This window comes from Amblyraja radiata, chromosome 7 (genome assembly GCF_010909765.2).
Source record: "Amblyraja radiata isolate CabotCenter1 chromosome 7, sAmbRad1.1.pri, whole genome shotgun sequence".
Taxonomy (NCBI): Eukaryota; Metazoa; Chordata; class Chondrichthyes; order Rajiformes; family Rajidae; genus Amblyraja; species Amblyraja radiata.
This window is the reverse complement of record NC_045962.1, coordinates 16998209-17019160: the sequence shown is the minus strand read 5'-3', so window position 1 is coordinate 17019160 and position 20952 is coordinate 16998209. Positions and strand designations below refer to the sequence as shown.

Below are 20952 nucleotides of genomic sequence, written 5' to 3'. Positions count from 1 at the left end.
AGGGTGCTGACCCAAAACATTGCTTAGCTATGACCTCCAGAGATACTGCCTGACCTGGACAGCCCTCAGCCTCCATGGTGAGATGTTGTTGTGGACTCAAGAAAGGACAGGATATCGGAATATGGTCATGATACCACAGATGGCGAACAGTCAGCAAGTTAGGCATTTCTGAATTTGTCTGCATATGCCGCACTTGTTGGGAATTATCTGTACAGAACTATTGCTGGGTTTTTTTTTAAGTGCTGGAATAACTCAGCTTTTATTGGCAGGTGGGTGGACAGAGGTCAGAGAAAAGTACGGCTGATTAATTTTTTGATCAGTACCACTGTCAAGGGTTATGGGGAGAAGGCAGGAGAATGGGTTTAGGATCTATCTTCGGTTTAAACCAGCGTCTGTAGTTCCTTCTTACACACACATATTTTACTGCCATATGTCCCAGATAGATCAATGAAGTTCTTACTTGCAGCAGCATGACAGAATATGTAAACATCGTACTCTGAAAACAAGGTTCAAGGTTCACATTTATTTGTCACATGGACCAATTAAGGTGCAGTGAAATGAGTTACCATGCAGCCATACAATTAAAAAGAACACAACACACAATGGAATTTAACATAAACATCCACCACAGCATTCTTCACTGTGATGGAAGGCAGTAAAGTTCAGTCAGACTTCCTCCTTTGTTCACCCGTGGTCGGGGGCCTTACTATAATGGTAGTCTTTACAACGTTCTCAAAGTTCAACTTCGATAGCCATTACTCCTCGGGGATGGTTAGGAGGTATATTTTACGCACTCACTTAAGATAGTAAAAACGAATCTTCCAAACGCTGTTTCTTGATTAATTGGTCTTTTATTGAACTTGTACATAATAAAGAAATAATCCGTCACTTTCCGTTCTTAATTGCCGTTCCATTCATGTCATAAATCATATGAAACTTTCTTCTTATAAAAGTGTGTCGTCTCATTAACTTGTGTGTGTGATCATGTCATGTGTGTGAATGGTAAAAAAGCTATAATAAACAAACAAAAAGGTTCAAATGCAGAGAGATGGCTGTGAGGAAGTGAGAGTGATATTGGGGGATTCACGGTTGTTTGAATCAATTCTGACTAATTAAATGTTTTGTTTACAAGTGCTCTAAATTGTTTCCATTTTGTGTATATTTAGATTAAATCGATTACAGACTGCGAGGAATTGCGGAGTTGTGGATGTAGCCTAACCCATCACCCAAGCCAACCTTCCCCCCAATTGATTCCGTTTACACTTCACGCTGCCTTAGGTAGGCAGCTGACATGATCAAGCACCATTTACACCCAAGTTTTGAATATACAACAGGGATGCTGTTTTATATGCGGCTTAATAAGATTCTGTTCAGACTGTATTTGGAGTAATGTGAGCAGTTTTGGGCCCCATATCTGAGGAAGGATGTGCCCCCATTGGAGAGGGTCCAGATGAGATTATGAGAATGATTCCAGGGTTAACATATGATGAGTGTTTGATGGCACTGGGCCTGTACTCGCTGGAGTTTAGAAGGATGAGGGGGTACCTCATTGAAACTTACCGAATAGTAAAAGGCTTGGATAGAGTGAATGTGGAGAGGATGTTTCCACTGATGAGAGAGTCTAGGACCAGAGCCTTCATTGCCACTGAAGACTGTGGAGGCCCAGTCTAATGGATATTTTAAAGGCAGAGATTGACAGATTCTTGATTAGTATGTGTGTCAGGGGTTATGGGGAGAGGCAGGAGAATGGGGTTGAGAGAGGATAGATCCATCATGATTGAATGTTGGAGCAGTCTTGATGGGCCAAATGGATTAATCCTGCTCCTATCACTTATGAACTTATGAAGTCCCGTCGGACAAAGGATGAAACAGCCTGAAAGCACATACCACCAGATTCAGGAACAGCTTCTTCCCTGCTATTATCAGATTACTGAATGGTCCTCTCATGAGCCAAAGGTGTAGTCCTGATCTCCAAACCTACTCATTACAGCCCTTGCACTTTTTAGATCTGCATTCGCTATAATGTAACTAATGCTATAATGCTGTAACACTATATTCTGTACCCTGATTTTTTTTTCTTCTTTGCACAACCTGTTGGTTTAATTTGACTGCTTAACACACAAACAATGTGTTACTAATAAACCAAAGCCAATATCAATACTTTTTAGTGCTTTTAAAACCTGGTTTCAGACAACAGAATAATTTTCAGAAACAAATGAAAGCCAAACGCTGAACACATTTTAAAACGTTTCAAAAGTAAACTAAAGTAGTTAAAAAGTTAAGAACACTTCAACAATTGAAACATTTTAACCAATCAGCATGAACTCCGCTATGAAGTGCAGCAAGCAAGATTGGGTCTTGACCAAAGAACCTGGAACTTATTGGACTTTATACAGCAAAATGCAATCATTTTCCACAACAACTGATTCCTATGTGTTGCTGCTCCACACAAGATGGGGAATTTACCAATCAAATCGTCGTTCTTCTCAACAGGAAAGTTGAGGAAAAAAAACATCACGACAACTCTGTTATTTTTGCAACATTTTATTTAGCAGTGCTTTCAATTTAAAAAATTGTGACTTTGGAGTGTTTATTTCCATGATGTTTTCAGCCAGGCTGATAAAAGAAATTACAAATGGATTTTAGAACAATTGTTAACACGCCTCTTTTATATATCCAGAAATTTTATTTCAAACTCTAATATAACATAAATATTGATCATAAAGATTTTTTCTATAGTTATATTTATTGTAAAAATTAGACATTTTAAAGATCCAAATTCAAACTTATTGGTTGTGATTAATTTTCATAGTTTCACTTAAAATGATTACAATTGCAATAGGTTATTTTCAGTATCTCTGCAACACATACTTGTTCATTTCTTATATCTAATCGTTGATTAGATGACATTGATGTTAAAATGTTCACCTTCAAACAAGGAAAATATTCCGTCCTATCCATTGACATAGGGTAACCATCAATATTTCAAACGAGCTAGACTATGGGATAATATGTTACAGCTGAATACCATGTCTACTATTCCACAATTAGGTCAAGTCAAGTCAATGTTTTATTCGTCACGTGCACATAAAGTGCAGTGAAATGAATTTGAACAATTATGAGGTAAGATGTTATTCCGATCTGTTATCTTGCACATTGTGAAATGTTTCTTTATACATATTTGTAGGATTCCTTGTGAAACAATGACCTGAGGGCAATGTGATGAAAGAGAGCAGTCACAGTCTTTCAGCTTCACTAACAACATCCAAGTACCACAGGATTGCACAGTTAACAAAAGATTAACAATTTCACAAATAGAAAAATGCCTAATTTCTAAATGTTCCAATGACTTTAATCTGAATGGATAAGTATGTCATAAGATTTTAATGTATAGAATAAAATCTCTTTTGAACACACAAAAGTTGATAATTTCTACCACTATATTAATCAGGGAAAGATTAAATACATAATCCAGCCCGTAGATTTTGTTGTCACATGTTGATAATGTTCCCATTTCCTGCACACCCCAAAACTCACTGCTGTGTATCTGCTTATGTGTGATATTATTTCCTTATTTCAACATCTCATACATTCAATGTCAAGGTACAATTTAGTTGGAAATATTGCTCCCATTAATCCAGACGTCATAATAAATCCTACTTCCAAAAATATTCATGGCAAATTGGCAAAGTTTGTATTAGCAGTTAGGAGGAGAATAGATACTGGTGAAACGATACCATTTTGAAGCTTATAAATGATAAAGAGACTATATCCCCAATGTTAGTAACTTTAACAATAATACATTTAAAAGTTAACCGCATCGACATCTCATATAACATACGGTAATACAAGTACAAACAATGTAGCATTTTCACTCAAAACCATTTTACTGCTTTTCTCTGACCAAACCAGCATTATTAGCTATTTCAATGTTAACACAATATTCCTTGACACATAATGTTACATTTATCAGTCAACTACTCCCTACTGGAACTGCAAATATGCTTCAGTAAGTTTTCAATCATTCACTTGAGGATATCCATTGGAGCCACACTTGCAAAAATATTATTTTATTACAACATGAAGCAGAAGGAAAAAATAATGCAGGCACATTGAAAATTTGGCTCATTAAGGGTTTAGTATAATGTTATTAATTGAGATGTCTATGTCACTTGAAAAGTAGGTCTCTTAAAAATGTAAAGTATAGTTTAGAATGAGGGATATTATCTCTTTAGTCATTACTTGTGCTAACTGACACACACTCAGCTGTCTTGGGGTTGGTGGCCTGAGATGTTGAGTCTTTGGAGCTACAGGCAAAGAGTTGACTTCCCAATGATTTGTAAGCATATTTAAAATACATCATGTGCCCCATAGCAACAAACGAGATTGAAATGATTACAAGAACACCAAATGCTTCTGGATTTGGAGCTAATATCACCATGATGAAATGCATGAGGTCGAGGAGGTAATTCATGGAATTCTGTACACCATTAACCTTTCCCCGTTCTGATTCATCTACATTTTCTTGAATTAGTTGGGTGACTGTTAAATCAAATGACCAGAGCCCTGAAGAAAGATAAATAAATGTCAGTTAGCTTGTCAAAACAAAATAGGTGCTCAAATCAACACAACAAAGCAGCCTACTAGGTTGAGGAAAGTCTATGCTACCGATAGTTTTTAGCTAAGCAAGCAACATGTAGCATCGAGAACCTAGACACTGGATCAATTATTACCCATTTTCAATGCACAGATCACTGATAAACCTGTCCTAGAAATTAATTCCAGCTGACATCACAGTCTTTTGGACAATGCTGGCAATTACTTGATGTAAGGGTTGTACCTGATGACATGACTACACACATTTCTACAATTGCCAACTGAATTTGTCCCCATTGTTGCAAGTATGACCTTTGTTCAACAGTTACAAAACTATGTGGAGCACATTGTGCTGAAACACAAATGATCCATTAATCAACAGGTTACCATTTTGACTTTGATCAAGACATCTACTTTTCTCATATTGATGGATCAAAATATTCCTCCAGTCAGTTTTCCTTGTTTGTAGTATTTCAATCTTACTTTCTGCTGGATCTTTGTCTTGCTGATCATCCATGATCTCATTAATGTGTGGAGCTACTTGACCATCGAGCTACTTGGAGCCACAGACTATCAAGGCAGTAGATCATGTCGAAGAGAAGTTGACCACATATAGTGATGATCATCTTTGAACCCCTTCATCCCCACATACTCCCTCAGCCTTTAATGTGGAAGTCTGTGGCTGCAATGAGAATGGGCCCTTTGAGGCCTGGCGACCTTGCTTTTGTTTATCTCCACAAAGATGCAGTCATGGTAATTTTTGCTGCTCAAGTTGTCAATCGCATAGGCTCTGCTTTACTCCCTCTGTCTGGGTGGAAACAAACTCCCTGTTTCCAATTCTTTTTTGACAATTCCAAAATGTTTTACTGGGTAAATAATGGGGCATTGGGGTTAAGCAAATGATGGCTCGTTACACCAGCAATAGGTGAAAGCCAACTTCTCGGCTTATACACACTCACTCTCCTACGCAGCCACGTTCATGAATGTTTCTCGTTGTTAGAGTTTTCTGCCATTTCTGAGTAAATTATTATTCAAAGTTGAACTATCATTCAACATGCCCTTATTCTACAGCACGGTAACAGGCCCTTTGGCCCACCGAGTCCACGCTGACCAGCGGTCTCTGTACACTAGCACTATCCTACACACTAGGGATAATTTACAATTTGTTTACCGAAGCCAATTAACCTACAAACCTGTACATCTTTGGAGTGTGGGAGGAAACCGAAGCACCTGGAGAGCAGCAATTCTATTGCTGCCGCGTGCCGCTCCATACTCAAGTATTCAAGCATAAAATAAATCTAATTAATAGAAAACTTATCCAAGCCATGTTCGCTATTCTCCTCTGAATGTTGTACCAACCCTAAATTGCCCTGTTAGGTTTCATAGCGTCCTGTGACATGGTAAAAAGAAAGTAAATGATTCTACACATATCTCTCGTTGCCCTTTCAGCTGAGTTTCACACTTACCAATTCTTGCAGCAATGATGCCAGCAAAGAGCAAGCCAATCGAGAGGTACGATTCTGGTTGAAACTCCTCACCGTCTGCAGGTTCAGTCGTCGAGTTGCCGTACCTAATTGTGGTGATGTGCTGAGGTTCTGACGTTGGTAATACCGTTTCCACCAAGGTGTTTGTGCCCAGGTAGGCGCTGGCGAGCTCCGTAAAAGGTGATACGGATAAATCCAAGGGGCTTCCAGGCATGAACACAGCAATTATGCACAAAATCAGACAAGTAAACTGGGTCACACCCGAGATGAAGCCCGCACGGATAAGGCCACACTTTCGGCGTATAAATGTAAAGGCAATTGTGCCCAGAATTCCAGCGACAGCAGAGGCCCCCATCAGCAAGCTGAGGAAAGATCCACTCAAACCTTGGGTGTAGGCGTATCCGGTTGTAATACAGTCAAAGCCAAGAACAGTCATGTAGAGGAAGGCCAGCCCCATGCCAGCCCAGAATACAGGCTGGTTGTAATAAGCCACCCACCCATTCCTTAACGTGTAGAAAGGCTCAAGAATTTTATCACCACATTGTTGCTTTTTCTCTTGTTTGATTGCCTTCACATTCATCAGATGAATACCTTCGAGTGATTGACCTGTTTTTTCTCCGATCTTTGTTTGGTCACTCTCAATATCTTGAAACACATAACATCAGTAATCAATAACCACAGACATTACAGGACGAACCGCAGTACAAAAATACACATGTTCTTTGTTATTTTTTGTAATTATCACTGCCACCTTTTACTCTGGATGGACTAAACTTGGTGACAGGAACAATCCCCCATGCTTTCCACTGACTTAACGTTTACTTGCTAAGACACAGAAGGAGGCTATTCAGTCCATTGGATCCATGCTAATTCCCAGTAGAACAATCCTATTCTTCTTCTTATTTCTCTGAAACCCTACATCTTATTCTTTTTTGTGTCTAGCAGCACTCCTTTGATTTGTATTTTGCTACTTAACTACACTGGGTGTAAGTTACAGGAGATAATTAACCTACACCATCGGTGGGGGCGCTGCAAGCCGGCGCCCTGTCAGCAGCGTGTCCATTTGTTTCCGACTTTTTTAGTTTTTTTAGTATGTTTTGAAGTATGTTTTTAATGGTTCTTTGTGTGTTATGTGTGGGGGGTCGTATGTGGGGGGGGGGGGGTGAGGGGGAAACCGCTTCGGTCGCCTCCTCCACGGAGAGGCGACTTTTTCCAGGTCGCCTCCCCCGTGGCCTAACAACGAGGAACGGCGCAGCCTTTCCCGGAGACGCGCCTGGGGCTTCAGTGGCGGGCGCAGCGTGGACTCGCGGCGTGGAGCGGGCAAGCCCTCGATGGGACTCGCTGGAGGGGAGCGCTCCGTTTCGCTGGCCCGAGGCAGGCGGCAGCCTGAAGCCGCGGTCTGCATGAAGCCGCGGTCTGCACAGCTCCAGCTGGCGCGGCGTCTGCAGCCCGGGAACCCTCGTGGGGGACCCGGGGGAAAAAGGAGCTTCCACCGCCGGCCCACGGCCTACTTCTACCGCGGGCCCGGCGTGGACTTACCATCACCCCTGGAGGGGAGCTTCGACCGCCGACCCTACGGTCTGCGGTGCTTCTGGCTGCGGCGCGGCGGGAACTTTAAATCTTCGACCGCCGGCCTGCGGCCTACACCATCCTGAAGCCGCGGTCTCCGGTGGGGAAGAGCCGACTATGGACTGGCTCTGGACTCTGGTCCCGACCACGGGGGGAAATGGAGGAGGATTGGCCAATTTTTGTGCCTTCCACCACAGTGATGAATGCTGTGGTGGATGTTTGTGTTAAATTTTTATTGTGTATTGTGTGTTCTTTATCATTGTATCGCTGCTGACAAATTAATTTCACTTGCACTTTATGTGCAATGTGACGAATAAACCCGTATTGTATTGTATTGTATCAGTGTGTAATTCGGATTTGGAAGGAATGGGAGCACTGTGAAAGTGTGAAAACTCAGGAGAGTTAGCACTTGATGTTAACATTGAACCAGGGCCCCCTGGAGCTCCACCACCTCTGTGTGAATTACCCAACCAAAGCTTGCTGGCAAAGTGTGATCTTGATTCTAAATGGCCAGGCTCAGTGTGTTGGAAGGGTTTGTTTCATTTGATGCCATCAGAACAAGACCCCCCCCCCCCCCTGCAATAAAACAGCTGAAAAATGTGGCTCTGGTATCACAAAAGCTCTGAATGCTGCGTAATGTATCGGATGTACAAAAACTATTAAAAAACAATTTAATTTAAAAAAACTTAAAACATTTATATTACTCAGAAACAATTTTAGATGCTCACTTGGGAGGCCTTAACGTGGAATTTTATCTGAGGTGAGGCAGTTTAAATGTCTCCATTTCAAAACAGAACTGCTAGTATTTCTCAATGAGATTCAGTCCAAGTAACATGGGCACAGGGAGGTGCAGTGAGAATTCATGAGATTTTCTCAGCCTACACATTTACATTTATTTATTTGCCAGGATAACTTTCACGAATTATTAGAATTCCATTCCATCTGCTAACAGCTGAACGTTAGTAGAAATTTGCTTTTGTGCTTTCATACGTAATTTTCTCTATGTATAACATATGAGGTAAATTCTCAGAATTGCAAATTGAGTAATCAAAGCAAAGGAATATTGGCAAACCGAGACAAACACAGGTTAAATGTTTCTCTTTCAGATTTTCTTCCTTTCAATTGGGGAGGGCGGACATAATAGAGCCAAACCTGCCAAACTCCAGGAAGAATAGACAGGCTTCCACTGGCTGGGACGAAAACCGTCACTATAACTCCTGATGTAGTGTCTTCTACAGCAACACTTCTAACAATGCCATCATCTCTGAACCTTTAGAGAACATGCTACTGTTTTATATTTCTTTCATAATTCAGTGTCGGTGTCACCCTTTATATACATTTAACACAACTTCAGTATTTATTCCAAGATCCAACAATCTAACATATAGATTTTAAAATGCCCACAGTAAAGACTGTAATTGATTTGCAACAAGTTAGATACTAACTTCTGTATTTTTTTTTCACTTGCAACATTAGAATAACTAGGACTGAGAACATTGGAACCGACATGTTCGAATATCTAGGGTTAGGGCATATTGCACATGCACACAAAGTAGGGTTGAGTGTTGTCTGACACCTTAACTGGTTATTGACAACGTTATTGATTACCTTTTAGTTTGTTCAATGGCTTCATCTCCTGTTCATCGCTCTTCTGACTTGCTTTGATGGCCAGTGCAGGTGTTCTTTGGTAAATTTTCAACAGCAGATAATATTCCAAGAACATGGAGCACAGATTCCAACCAGAAATAAAACCACAGCCAACCATTGCGGAGCCAAATGTCATTATTTGTCCAACTGCCATTGGAGCCAAAATATTTGACACCTGATCAATTCTGCGAACTGTAGCATTCATATCTACAGGGATGGAAAAATATTTTTCTATTATCGGAAGATAAAGCCAGTTGTACATTCAACATCCTTCCATCGACAACAAAAAAGTAAGGACCTTATATTCTTTGCATTACCTCATATTATTTGTATTAAGAGTGGTGACAGTAGCATTTGTTTTAACAATAACATTTAACAACATTGTTTCCATAAGTGGTTTTGCCAAGTATGTGAAATTATCAGTTAAACTGAGTATTATGGGCCTGCCCCACTTACCGACTTTTTCAGCGACTGCCGGCACCTGTCATAGGTCGTTGCAGGTCGCTGAAAATTTTCAACATGTTGAAAATTCAGCGGCGACCAGAAAGACGCTACGACCATTTGGGCGACTAAGGAGGCTACTCACGACCGTACAGGCGACACCCTGGCGACATGTCGCAGGGTGAAGCCTGTATGGTCATGAGTAGTCGCCCAAAGAGTCGTACCTTGTTCTGGTCGCCGCTGGATTTTGAACATGTTGAAAATTTTCGGTTACCTGCTGCGACTATGACAGGTGCCGGCAAATTGCCGAAAAAATTGCATAAGTGGGACAGGCCCTTTATAAATATGGAGAAGTAACATCAATGAATTGATTTATTGCTGAAGAATGATTGTGCAACGATGCATCTGTATAAAGATCTTTAATAAGTAAGCCTCGTGATAACAGCATGAACTTTATAACCATAGATATTTAGTGCACAGTAGCAGCCATCTAACCCATTGTTATGAAAAAATCACCCATATTTTAGAACACAAAAGGACTTTACTGATTTTAAACTAAAGTTTCTTGTACTGACCTTGAATCTGTGAAATATATTGTAAGTTAAAATATTTGTTTCTTTGTGTAAAATGTTCACTTTCCCACACTATCATAGATAATAGGGTAGGATTGTGGCCTCAAGAAAACTCAATCAAGAAACAATTTGTTTCTATCCAGCCTCTGAAGAGGTAGATTTTAAAGATGATCTCACTTTTTTACCTCGTGGCAAACACCACAGGCAAAAACACAAAACAATGCATTGAGGTTGCAAACTGGATGAGAGTTACTAGCTACAACAAAATAGATATTATGACCATCAGCATTGCTTGACCTCACTGGAACTGACGGGCAATCTAATATAAGATTTTAAGGGTTTGGACACGCTGGAGGCAGGAGACATGTTCCCGATGTTGGGGGAGTCCAGAACCAGGGGCCACAGTTTAAGAATAAGGAGTAAGCCATTTAGAACGGTGACGAGGAAACACTTTTTCTCACAGAGAGTGGTGAGTCTGTGGAATTCTCTGCCTCAGAGGGTGGTGGAGGCAGGTTCTCTGGATGCTTTCAAGAGAGAGCTAGATAGGGCTCTTAAAAATAGCGGAGTCAGGAGATATGGGAAGAAGGCAGGAAAGGGGTACTGATTGGGGATGATCAGCCATGATCACATTGAATGGTGGTACTGGCTCGAAGGGCCGAATGGCCTACTCCTGCACCTATTGTCTATTGTAAACATTCACATATTTGTGCAACACCATCAGGCAATTTCGTGGAATATGTCAGGACATCCGGAACTGAATCAACAAAGCCAGGAACATCCCCACGAGCTTAAATATAATGTGTGAGAAGGAACTGCAAATGCTGGTTTAAACCGAAGATAGACATACGGGTCTCGACCCGAAACATCACCCATTCCTTCTCTCCAGAGATGCTGCCTGTCCCGCTGAGTTACTCCAGCTTTTTGTGTCTATCTTTAGTATTTTGCAGTGTTTTTTTAATCTTTCCATGACATTTCAGACATATTAATTTGGCTACGTCTTAATCCAAACACGATTTGAGTTTCGGGTTTGAAGGGTTTCGAGTTGAAGGGTTTCAGCCCGAAACGTTGCCTATTTCCTACGCTCCATAGATGCTGCTGCACCCGCTGAGTTTCTCCAGCATTTTTGTGTACCTACGGTTTGAGTAATTCCTCCTGATAGGATGCTTTACTAAATTATGAATTCAAATGGAATATCTGTTATTTAAGATTTGTTTACTAACCAACAAGCTTGATCCCAAACTCGCTGTTCACGATTGCAACCATCTACGGCAGTCACAGAGCAAGGCAATTCTACCTTGTTGCAAGGAAATGCTGAAGAGGAACCAGTAGACTTACTAAAAGATGAAGGAATGCCCTTGCAGTTGGAGCCCAGGATCCTTCCCTATCAATCGCAGTTGTCTCCATGAATCAATAATCAGCAGATTTGGATAAATCTAGATCAATTAGGAACCCAAGGTGTATCAGCTCACAAAAAATGGTTTGTGTATGTCTAATCTTGAACATCACCTTTGGAGAAAATCTCACTGAAACTTATTCTTGTCACTTTAGATGGAAATATTTGAGTTGCTGCCATTGGTCTCTCCACTTTGAAAGTAATAATGTTCTATGAATGTCTTCGAGGCCACAATCAGTCTCCACCTTCCTGAGCAGCAGTTTGCAGTGCTCACTGGTATGTTTACTTCATTGGGCTGATTCGAACCTTTTGTTAGTCTTATGAGGCCAAAGTGCTAAAGACCCAAGTTTCGATGCTCACCTTGGGTGCTGTCAGTGGGGAGTTTGCATGTTCTCCCTACGATCATGTGGAATTCCCCAGGGTGCGGATTGGTAGGTTATTTGGCCACTGTAAATTGCCCCGTGTGTAGGAGAATGGGAAAATCCAGGAATAATGTAAACGTGAGGAGAATAAAAAATGGGAATATCATACTCATTGACCTGAAGGTTCTCACGCTTGGACATTTGAGATTTGTATCAGCAGTTTCACAGTTTCAATGAATAATAGGAGGTTAGGTCACCCATAATAGGTGGTTGGTGTGGACCCAGTGGACTGAAGGGCCTGTTTCCATGCAGTATCTCTCTGTGACTCTAAACTGGATGTTGGACTGCATGATGTAATAATGGACTGTCAAAAACACAGATGATAATTAATATAATAAAGATACCAACAGGTGATACTTTATCAGCCGTCAAAGCTGAATTGTCTATGACTAAAAACACATTAGCCTACTTTTTCCTTTATCCATGTATTAACAGTTCTTAAAGGATTATTTTCCACTGGTGGAAGATTGGCACTAAATAAACTATACATATATTTTCCAGTTGTGTTCAGCAGATAAAAAGAGGACGATACTCCTCCTAGAGCACCAGCACAACCCCCCATGACCTCTATCATAGTCCATAAAGAAGCATCAATAGCTCCAACTTTTCCTAAATTCAATACATCATCCTGACCGGTAAAGATGTTGCATTTCCTTTGTTGGAACCCTACCCTATATTGTTGGAGTGCCTCACTGCATAAACTGCAACAATTCGAGAAGATGGCAGGCTACCACTTTCACATAAAAACCAGACGGTCACATGGAGAATGTGCAAACTCCAGACATACGGCATCGGAGGTCAGGATTGAACCCTCGTAGCAGGGGCTATGAGGCAACAGTACTGCCAGCTATACCATTGTGCATTAGAAATTTAACCTGCTATTATTCATTGAAACTGTGTTGCTGATACAGTAAGAACCACCCCTAACCTCAAATGTCCAAGCGTGAGAACCTTCAGGTCGATGAGTCAATGTTGTGTCACATTGGATGATCTCTGTGGACAAATGTTCCTCAGCATATTGTTGTTCATCTCTTAATTATGGCTTTCTCGCCGGAGCTCACGATTGAAAAGGAACCGCCCAAACAGTTTTCCTCCCCTCTCAAATAATGATGCAAGGTGAAGATGTACCAAATTCTGTCATGAGAGCCTGTATCCATGTACACAGGTTGGTGCATTCAGTCTCAGGCTAAATGCACATTCATATGAAGAAAACCACGACTGAGGAAGGGTCTCTATGGCCTATCGTAGAACAAATCTGAAGATTGGCATTCAGGAACCTGACACACATTTTGCATTAGCTGTTACAAATCCAGAAGAATAGAAATTAAACATAATAACAGAAGTATATAGAAGCAGTAGGCCATCAGGCCCTTCAAACCTGCCCCATCAGTTTTTGTGATCATGGCTGATGTGTACTGGCCTCCACTCCTCACCTGTGTAATGTCTCCATACCATTCTATTCCTTCATCAACACTGTCATGTCCCCTTAAGATCTTACGTGTTTGAATAAGATCCATTTTTCCCCATTCTTCTTCTAAACTCTAAGGAATACAGGCCCAAACAAATTAGTCTCTCTGGGTAGGGCAACCTCGTCATCCCAGGAATTTTCTGGTGAATTTCCTTCGTACTGTCTTCACTAATACTTATTATTTGATGGGTTAAACAAACAAAACTTTGCACAGTTATCCAGGTGAAGTCTCACCAACACAGTGCCTTACAATCCCTCTATTTTTAAATTCCAACCCTTTTGCAATGAAAGCCAAATGTCTCTGCCTTCTTAACTACAATTTGGACCTGCCTGCTAGCTTTCTGCGATCCGTGCACTGAAACATCTCGATCCCTCTTCACTTCACTGACATGCAGTCTCCCTGCGTTTAGATAATAATCTGCCTTTTGATTACTTACCAAAGTGTATGATCTCTGATTGTGTCTGAAGAAGGGTCTCGACCAAAAAAGTCACCCATACCTTCTCTCCTGAGATACTGCCTGCCCCGCTGAGATACTCCAGCTTTTTTAGTCTATCTTCGGTTTAAACCGACATCTGTAGTTCCTTCCTACACATGATCTCACACTTCCTTGCATTAAGCTCCATTTGTCAGTCTTCTGCTCACTCACTCAATCAGATTCAGGCTCAGATTAGTTTGTTATCTGGTACACCAGGGTGTGTTGAGATTCGCTGTCCACATGAAGTATCTGTATCCTGTTGCAGAATCACTGAATTCTTATCACAACATTCCCTTCTACCTACTTTTGTATCACCGGCGACTTTGTAGACCTCAAATGCTGTCGCTATTGTAAATAATAAACATTTGTGGGCCAAGAACTGATCCCCGCGGCAAAGAATGAGATGTTCTTGACTACTTCCCCTTATGTTATGGAATGTGTCCGATTTTGAAGAACTATCACCATTCCATAAAGGGGTTTGAATACTAAATGTTTCCAAATATTGGCACAAAATGGTTAAATGCTCTATGGGTTCAATCATGCCGGGATCTAGAAACTGATAATGGAAACATAACTGTTGGGCTGAAATACTTGACCAAAGTATTCAGTTGCAATCTTGAGTATCTCCTTCAATGAAAATAGAGACACTAAACAACTAAAATGAGATAACATAGAACTGATGTGAACAGATTATTGATGGTCGGTGTGGACTCCCATTCCTCTACAGACCTTTCTGTCCTCGGTCTCCTCCATTGTCAGGAAAATTGGAGGAACATCATCTCATATTTCTCTTGGGCAGTGTTATGAATATTGATTTCTCTCACTTCAGGTAGCCCCGACATTCCCTTTCTCTCTATCCCTCCCCCACCCAATTCACACTGGCTTCTAATTTTCACCCCACAAACAGCTCACAATGGCCTGTTTCCTTTATCATCGTTACTTTTTTGCACATCTTTCATTCATTGTTCTTTATCTCTCCACATCACCCATCTATATTTCTCGTTTCCCTTATCCCTAACCAGTCTGAAGAAGGGTCTCGACCCAAAATGTCACCCATTCCTTCTCTCCTTCTGTCCCGCTGAGTTACTCCAGCTTTTTGTGTCTATCTTTGGTGGGCCAAAGGGCTAGTTTCCATGCTGTAGGACTCTATGAAGTAATTTAAAACTGATTTGTCAACTCCTGTTTGTGTATCTCCCTTCTTCTCCTGTAGTGGCAACATTTCCGATACAACGAGGAATGGCAGTTCCGATATTAAAAATAACCTAATCCTGCCTTACATCTACACAAGTGCAGTTCCCAACATGGATAACTAGACTACAGGCAAAAACTGCAGCAATGCATGTTTTACCATTTGTAGTCCAGGAGTAAAGAAACTAACTGTAGCTGTTATCTCAATTACCAGGTTAATCAGAGGGCACATAAAAAATGATATGCAAGACCTCATTACATTCTGACCTGCACATGCAAGTATCGCAGAGCTAGAGCAGCATAAAGGAGCTGACTGTTCTATAATTATCACCACCCTGCTAACATCGATCAGTGGGTCTGTTTTTTACATTGTGTACATTGGACAGCTGATACAACAAGCTGACAGTTTTAACAAATCCAGAAATAAATTCATCAATGATTATCTTTAAGTAAATCTATTGGGAAAGCCTAAGGCCTTGACATGCAGTACAATTGATTTACTCTTTACTAAAGGGTGCAAGATAAAAAGTAGAGAGGCCCTTAACAGAACATGATATCAGACTGTGTTGCACATAACATTAGGTCTGGTTACTTATTAATAAATAATCAGGTGTATACGAATCGTAAAAAATATATTCTGTTAGCAAATAATAATTGCATGATTCATGCACACTAAATTAATAGATTAGGTGTGACCTTTATTTGTCATTAGACTTATGTAGAGCAGAGTATCATAGTCTGCTTTAATGTTACAATGTAGTCTAATGAGTTGTTCTCACACACCACCAGGGTCGAGATTGTAGGCAACGAATACGCCGAAGAACTGGTTAGTCGGAAAATCGATCAACAGATTTTGTGCTGATCCAGGATGAATACTCTTCATGCAGCAACAGGGTTGGAATAAGGCATTGACTTTACCTGCCAATTTACTTCGGTCTTCTCCTGCAACTACAACAATCCAATCTCTCTGAATAGTGATCCCCATGGCGGTGCTTGCCAGATTTGCAATGTTAGCGATGGAGATGACCAAAATGTAGCAGCCAGTCTACAACAAAGTTAAACAGAGATAACAGATCAGAAGCTGCTGATTGAAAGAGCCATGTTCATATTTTTTTATAAAAGAACAGCATCAATATCACGTTCTGGTTTATGTAACATTCATGTAACTTGCATGGCTGAATAGTGCACGCTTCAGAGGTTTCGCGAGAATAAGAAAGAGTAACAGAGAAAATATCATGTAAATAGGGGGTGATGCCTGCATGTAAGTAAGTCCGAGCTTATAAGACACACAATCAGTCTGGGACAAACCAAGCGCCTGCTGCTATTGTTCCTGAGCAGTCTAATTGTGCCAGGTTCACCCAGCATTAAACTGGCGATTCTGCCCTGCAATCTTGCTCCGGTCAAACCTGGCAAAGAATGGGAATTCCCATTTGGAGATTAAAGATTAATTATTTTCATGAATTTTTATTTTATTGTTTTTAAGATAATTTATTACTGTGTCAATGTGTTATTACATTCTTATTTTTCAAATTTGTACTAGATTTTTAAAAGTTATTTACAACAATTTTGATGCATTTAGTATCTCCCAGATTTGGTGGTATCGCAGCTCTGCCCTCCATCAAGGGCTGCTTGTGACTCTGGGGCCTCAATGGTATCTGCATCCTTCACACTGAGCCCAGATAGAGTAGGTGATGCCCCAAATCCAGCTTGCTGTGTGTTCCAGGCATAACATGGCTTGCCACTAGTTCTCTGATAATTGCCCCAGTTTACATCCTAAAGGACGACAGTCTAACTTACAGAATCCAAACAAGTTTTTTTTTTTTTTTTTTTTTTTTTTTAATTTAAATTTTTTAACGTAACTTGACTCTCTGAATAGCCGCACAAGAGTTCCTATGTGTGTAAGCTCAAATGGTAAATAAAGTTTTTGACCTTTGACCTTTGAAGTAGCAAGGCATATTAAAATAAATCCGATTGGATCCGATCAATAATCCAAAAGATTGGTAATAATATAACTTTCTTCTAAAACGCATCAAACATTTATTCTTGTGAGATATTAATTTTATTCCCACCATCTTTAACAAACACAGCTTTCACATAATTTGAAAACGTGCAAGAAGTCTCTGACAATAAATAACCTGAGCGTTAATATAGACAAAATAAGCATGATTGACTTTGTATGTGAATATAACCTCTCTCATGACCTCCACAAACAGCAATGACTGGGAAAAGTGCTGGATTGCTAAAATACGGGACAATGTGGCAACACATACTAATAAATGTTCTCCTGTGCTTGAATTTACTATATTGTTAAACAGTACAATGCAAGCTATTTCAGAAACTCTAAAACGAAAAGCACTGGAAAATCATAGATATTATCTGAATTCTTTGCTCCCTGTTCTGGATGTCATTGAAGTGAAGCTGAGGAGCCCTATTTTAGCCCACGATGGAGCATCGGAGGTCCAGTCCCCATAACTCCTGGACCTTATCTCAAATTGTGCACAAAACTAGTGGTGACAGTACGGAAGCCGGGGACATGAAAGGGGAATAACACAACTGCAGGGGGTTCCACAAATCCAACGAAAATGGTCTGAAGTGTTGACAGGCAATGGGGTTGGGAGTTTCTCGCTAGAATTTAGAAGATTGAGGGGGGATCTCATAGAAACTTACAAAATTCTTAAGGGGTTGGACAGGCTAGATGCAGGAAGATTGTTTCCGATGTTGGGGAAGTCCAGAACAAGGTGTCACAGATTAAGGATAAGGGGGAAATCTTTTAGGACCGAGATGAGAAAAACATTTTTCACACAGAGAGTGGTGAATCTCTGGAATTCTCTGCCACAGAAGGTAGTTGAGGCCAGTTCATTGGCTATATTTAAGAGGGTGTTAGATGTGGCCCTTGTGGCTAAAGGGATCAGGGGTATGGAGAGAAGGCAGGTACAGGATACTGAGTTGGATGATCAGCCATGATCATAATGAATGACGGTGCAGGCTCGAAGGGCCGAATGGCCTACTCCTGCACCTATTTTCTATGTTTCTATGTTTTGGGAATGGGGTAGAGGCATTCACAAATGGGGAGGGTGGTGGGGTGGGTGAGGTGTAGAACTGAAGTTACAAAGATCTAGGTAAGTAAAAGTGTGCCCCCTGGCCCACGTGGAGCCAGTCACACAAAATGTTCGGTGAAATCTGCCAGGGTCGCTACTTGACTCACTTTTCGCTGATTTTCCTGGCACCTACAGGGTTGAGCACAGTTCAAAAAATATTTTGTTAAATTTTCATTAGGCCACGAATTTCATCAGATGAGAATGATATTCTCTAAAACACATTATTTAAAATGAGGGGCAGTGGGGGGGGAAGGTGAGGCGAGTTTGCTTGCTGATACCATGGGAGAGCCGCAGATAACTTTTAGACTATTTTAGAGATACAGCGCAGAAAGAGTCTCTTCGGCCCACCAACCCCGAGCTGACTATTGATCACCCCGTACACTATCCTACACACGCTAGGGCCAATTTAAAACTTTAAAAAACCAATTAACCTACAAACCTGTACGTCTTTGGAGTGTGGGAGGAAACCAGGGCATCCGGAGAAAACCCACGCGGTCACTGGGAGAACGTAAAACTCCGTACAGACAGCACCCATAGTCAGGATCAAATCCTGGTCTCTGGCGCTGAAAAGCAGCAACTCTACCGCTGCACCACCGTGACGCCCTGAAAACTGCTGCCAACTTTCTGCAGTTTCACCAGCAATGCAAGCATTATTGGTCCTCAACCGGCAGAATATCATCATTGCATTGCATTGTCTGAAACTGCATATTGATACAAATTCCATATTCACATTACATCAGTTATGGTGTTGCACAGTCAAATATTCCAAAGCTCAACACTTGAACAACTAGTAAATGAAGACTTACGAGTAGCCATCCATGGAACATGGTGCTAAGAAAAGGTTTAAACAGATAAACCATCATCAGGATGATGCCACAAATGATGACCGAGACATTCTGAACAATCAAGGATATTTGGGCAACTATCATAGTAATGAGAAAAGAATTGGTTATATTGAAATGAAACATGATTATTCACAAAATGTTTTCAGAAACTAGAAGCCAATGTACAGCAGCGCTGTGCCATTTGTTCACAATTTAGATATTTATCACATGTCCAATATCTTACAATTTTTGGACATATTCACAAGATTAAATGAGAGATCATGTAAATCTTCAGAAGAACCTCATATCTAAAGACTCTGGAACCAAAAGTCCACTGCTAATCATTTTACTGGAAAAGAAAAAGAAAAACCAGTAAAATTATCAGCAGGTGGAATTTTGGCTCATTTGGGATTATTTGCACTGCAGTTTTCTGAAATCAGGTAAGAGATTGTCAGTGGAAATTTTACAGCCTGGCACAATTTCATCCACACTTCCCAAGGTCAGTTTGACCACCCATTAATCAATGTTGATACTTCACTGATGTGCATTCTAAGTAGATACGATGCGATAGAACTTTATTCATCCCAGGAGGGAAATTGATCTGCCATCAGTCATAAAAACACAAAATACATGAAACATGAAATTGAAGTGACCAGTGGAAAGGCTTGGGGGTGTGCATAGATTGGGGAGGGGAGTCAGTCACAATCTACTCCACGACAGAACCTAGAGCGTAGTATTTGTTTATTATTTTTCTCTTTTAAATCTGTGATGTATAGCGTCACTCCTTTCCATTTCTCAAGTAACAGAAATGAATGAAACAGCTTATCCAGATCCTTTGAATCTTGAAAAATAAACCTCTATCCGGTGGTCTATTTTCCCTCTTGACTTTTCCCTGTTCTACATTAGTTATTTCATGTCAGCTTCCATTGATGGTGGATTTCATTTTGTCAACTGAGAGATATTGGTTCAATAAAATACACTGTTTTCATGGCACAAAAGGCATAAAATGCAGATATTTGTAGCTTTATAAAGCATAGAACTGGCATGCTTAGAGTGGCTTCCCTGGCCTATTCCTATTGATTGACTTCCAGACATAAAGCCCTTTGCTACCCAGTTCCAAAAGTCAGAGCCTCCAATGGTCCAACAGGAATAACATAGCCTTTCAATTCTTGCCGCAAATCTTCCTGTTCTCTCGACCCTTAGCTCTGGAGACCTGCAGTTACTCCAGCATTTTGTGTCTACCTTCCAGTCCTAGTATCATCTTGGGCAAATCTATTATAAATTTCTTAAAATTACACTCCAATTATATTTTGTCATGGCACATAACTAAATAAGTTCTAAATATTCAAATAGAAAAAGTAAAACATATACGATTGTGCACACATGCATAAAGTAAATTAAGAAAAAATAAATTCATAGAACAAAATCAATCAAAGCAAAAGAGACTCCATTGTTAAACAGGAATGAACCCCCAAACAATAGGGAAATAGAGACAGAGTAAGAGAGATACAAGGTATAAAATATGTCTCATATTCAGAATTTGAAAAGAGGCTATACTCTTCTTTTTTTTACTTTTGGGAAATTGTCTGCCTAATTGCACACGGCAAGGTTTCACATTAAACAATGTGATCGTGACTGCATAATCACTTTTAAAGGAGTTGGTTTGAAGGATGCACATGGACCAAGACTTTAGGGAATACTTCTCTGGTCTTCTCTGAAACATTGTGACAGGATCTTTAAAGTTCATATGCGATAGCTTTTGAGACCTCATTCA

General features: G+C 40.5%; 1 protein-coding gene across 1 annotated transcript in view; it reads right to left on the bottom strand.

Annotated features, from left to right (window-relative positions):
- Nucleotides 1-2542: 2542 nt before the first annotated feature.
- slc40a1 (solute carrier family 40 member 1) overlaps nt 2543-20952 on the bottom strand; it is a 38004-nt gene continuing 19594 nt past the window's right edge. The window contains exons 4-8 of the mRNA XM_033023783.1: nt 19161-19276; nt 16175-16301; nt 9258-9503; nt 6063-6725; nt 2543-4566 (exon numbers count right to left, since the gene is read on the bottom strand). Of these exons, the coding sequence (XP_032879674.1) occupies nt 4232-4566; nt 6063-6725; nt 9258-9503; nt 16175-16301; nt 19161-19276 (1487 nt within the window). The 3' untranslated portion in view covers nt 2543-4231. The remainder of the gene's footprint in view (nt 4567-6062; nt 6726-9257; nt 9504-16174; nt 16302-19160; nt 19277-20952) is intronic.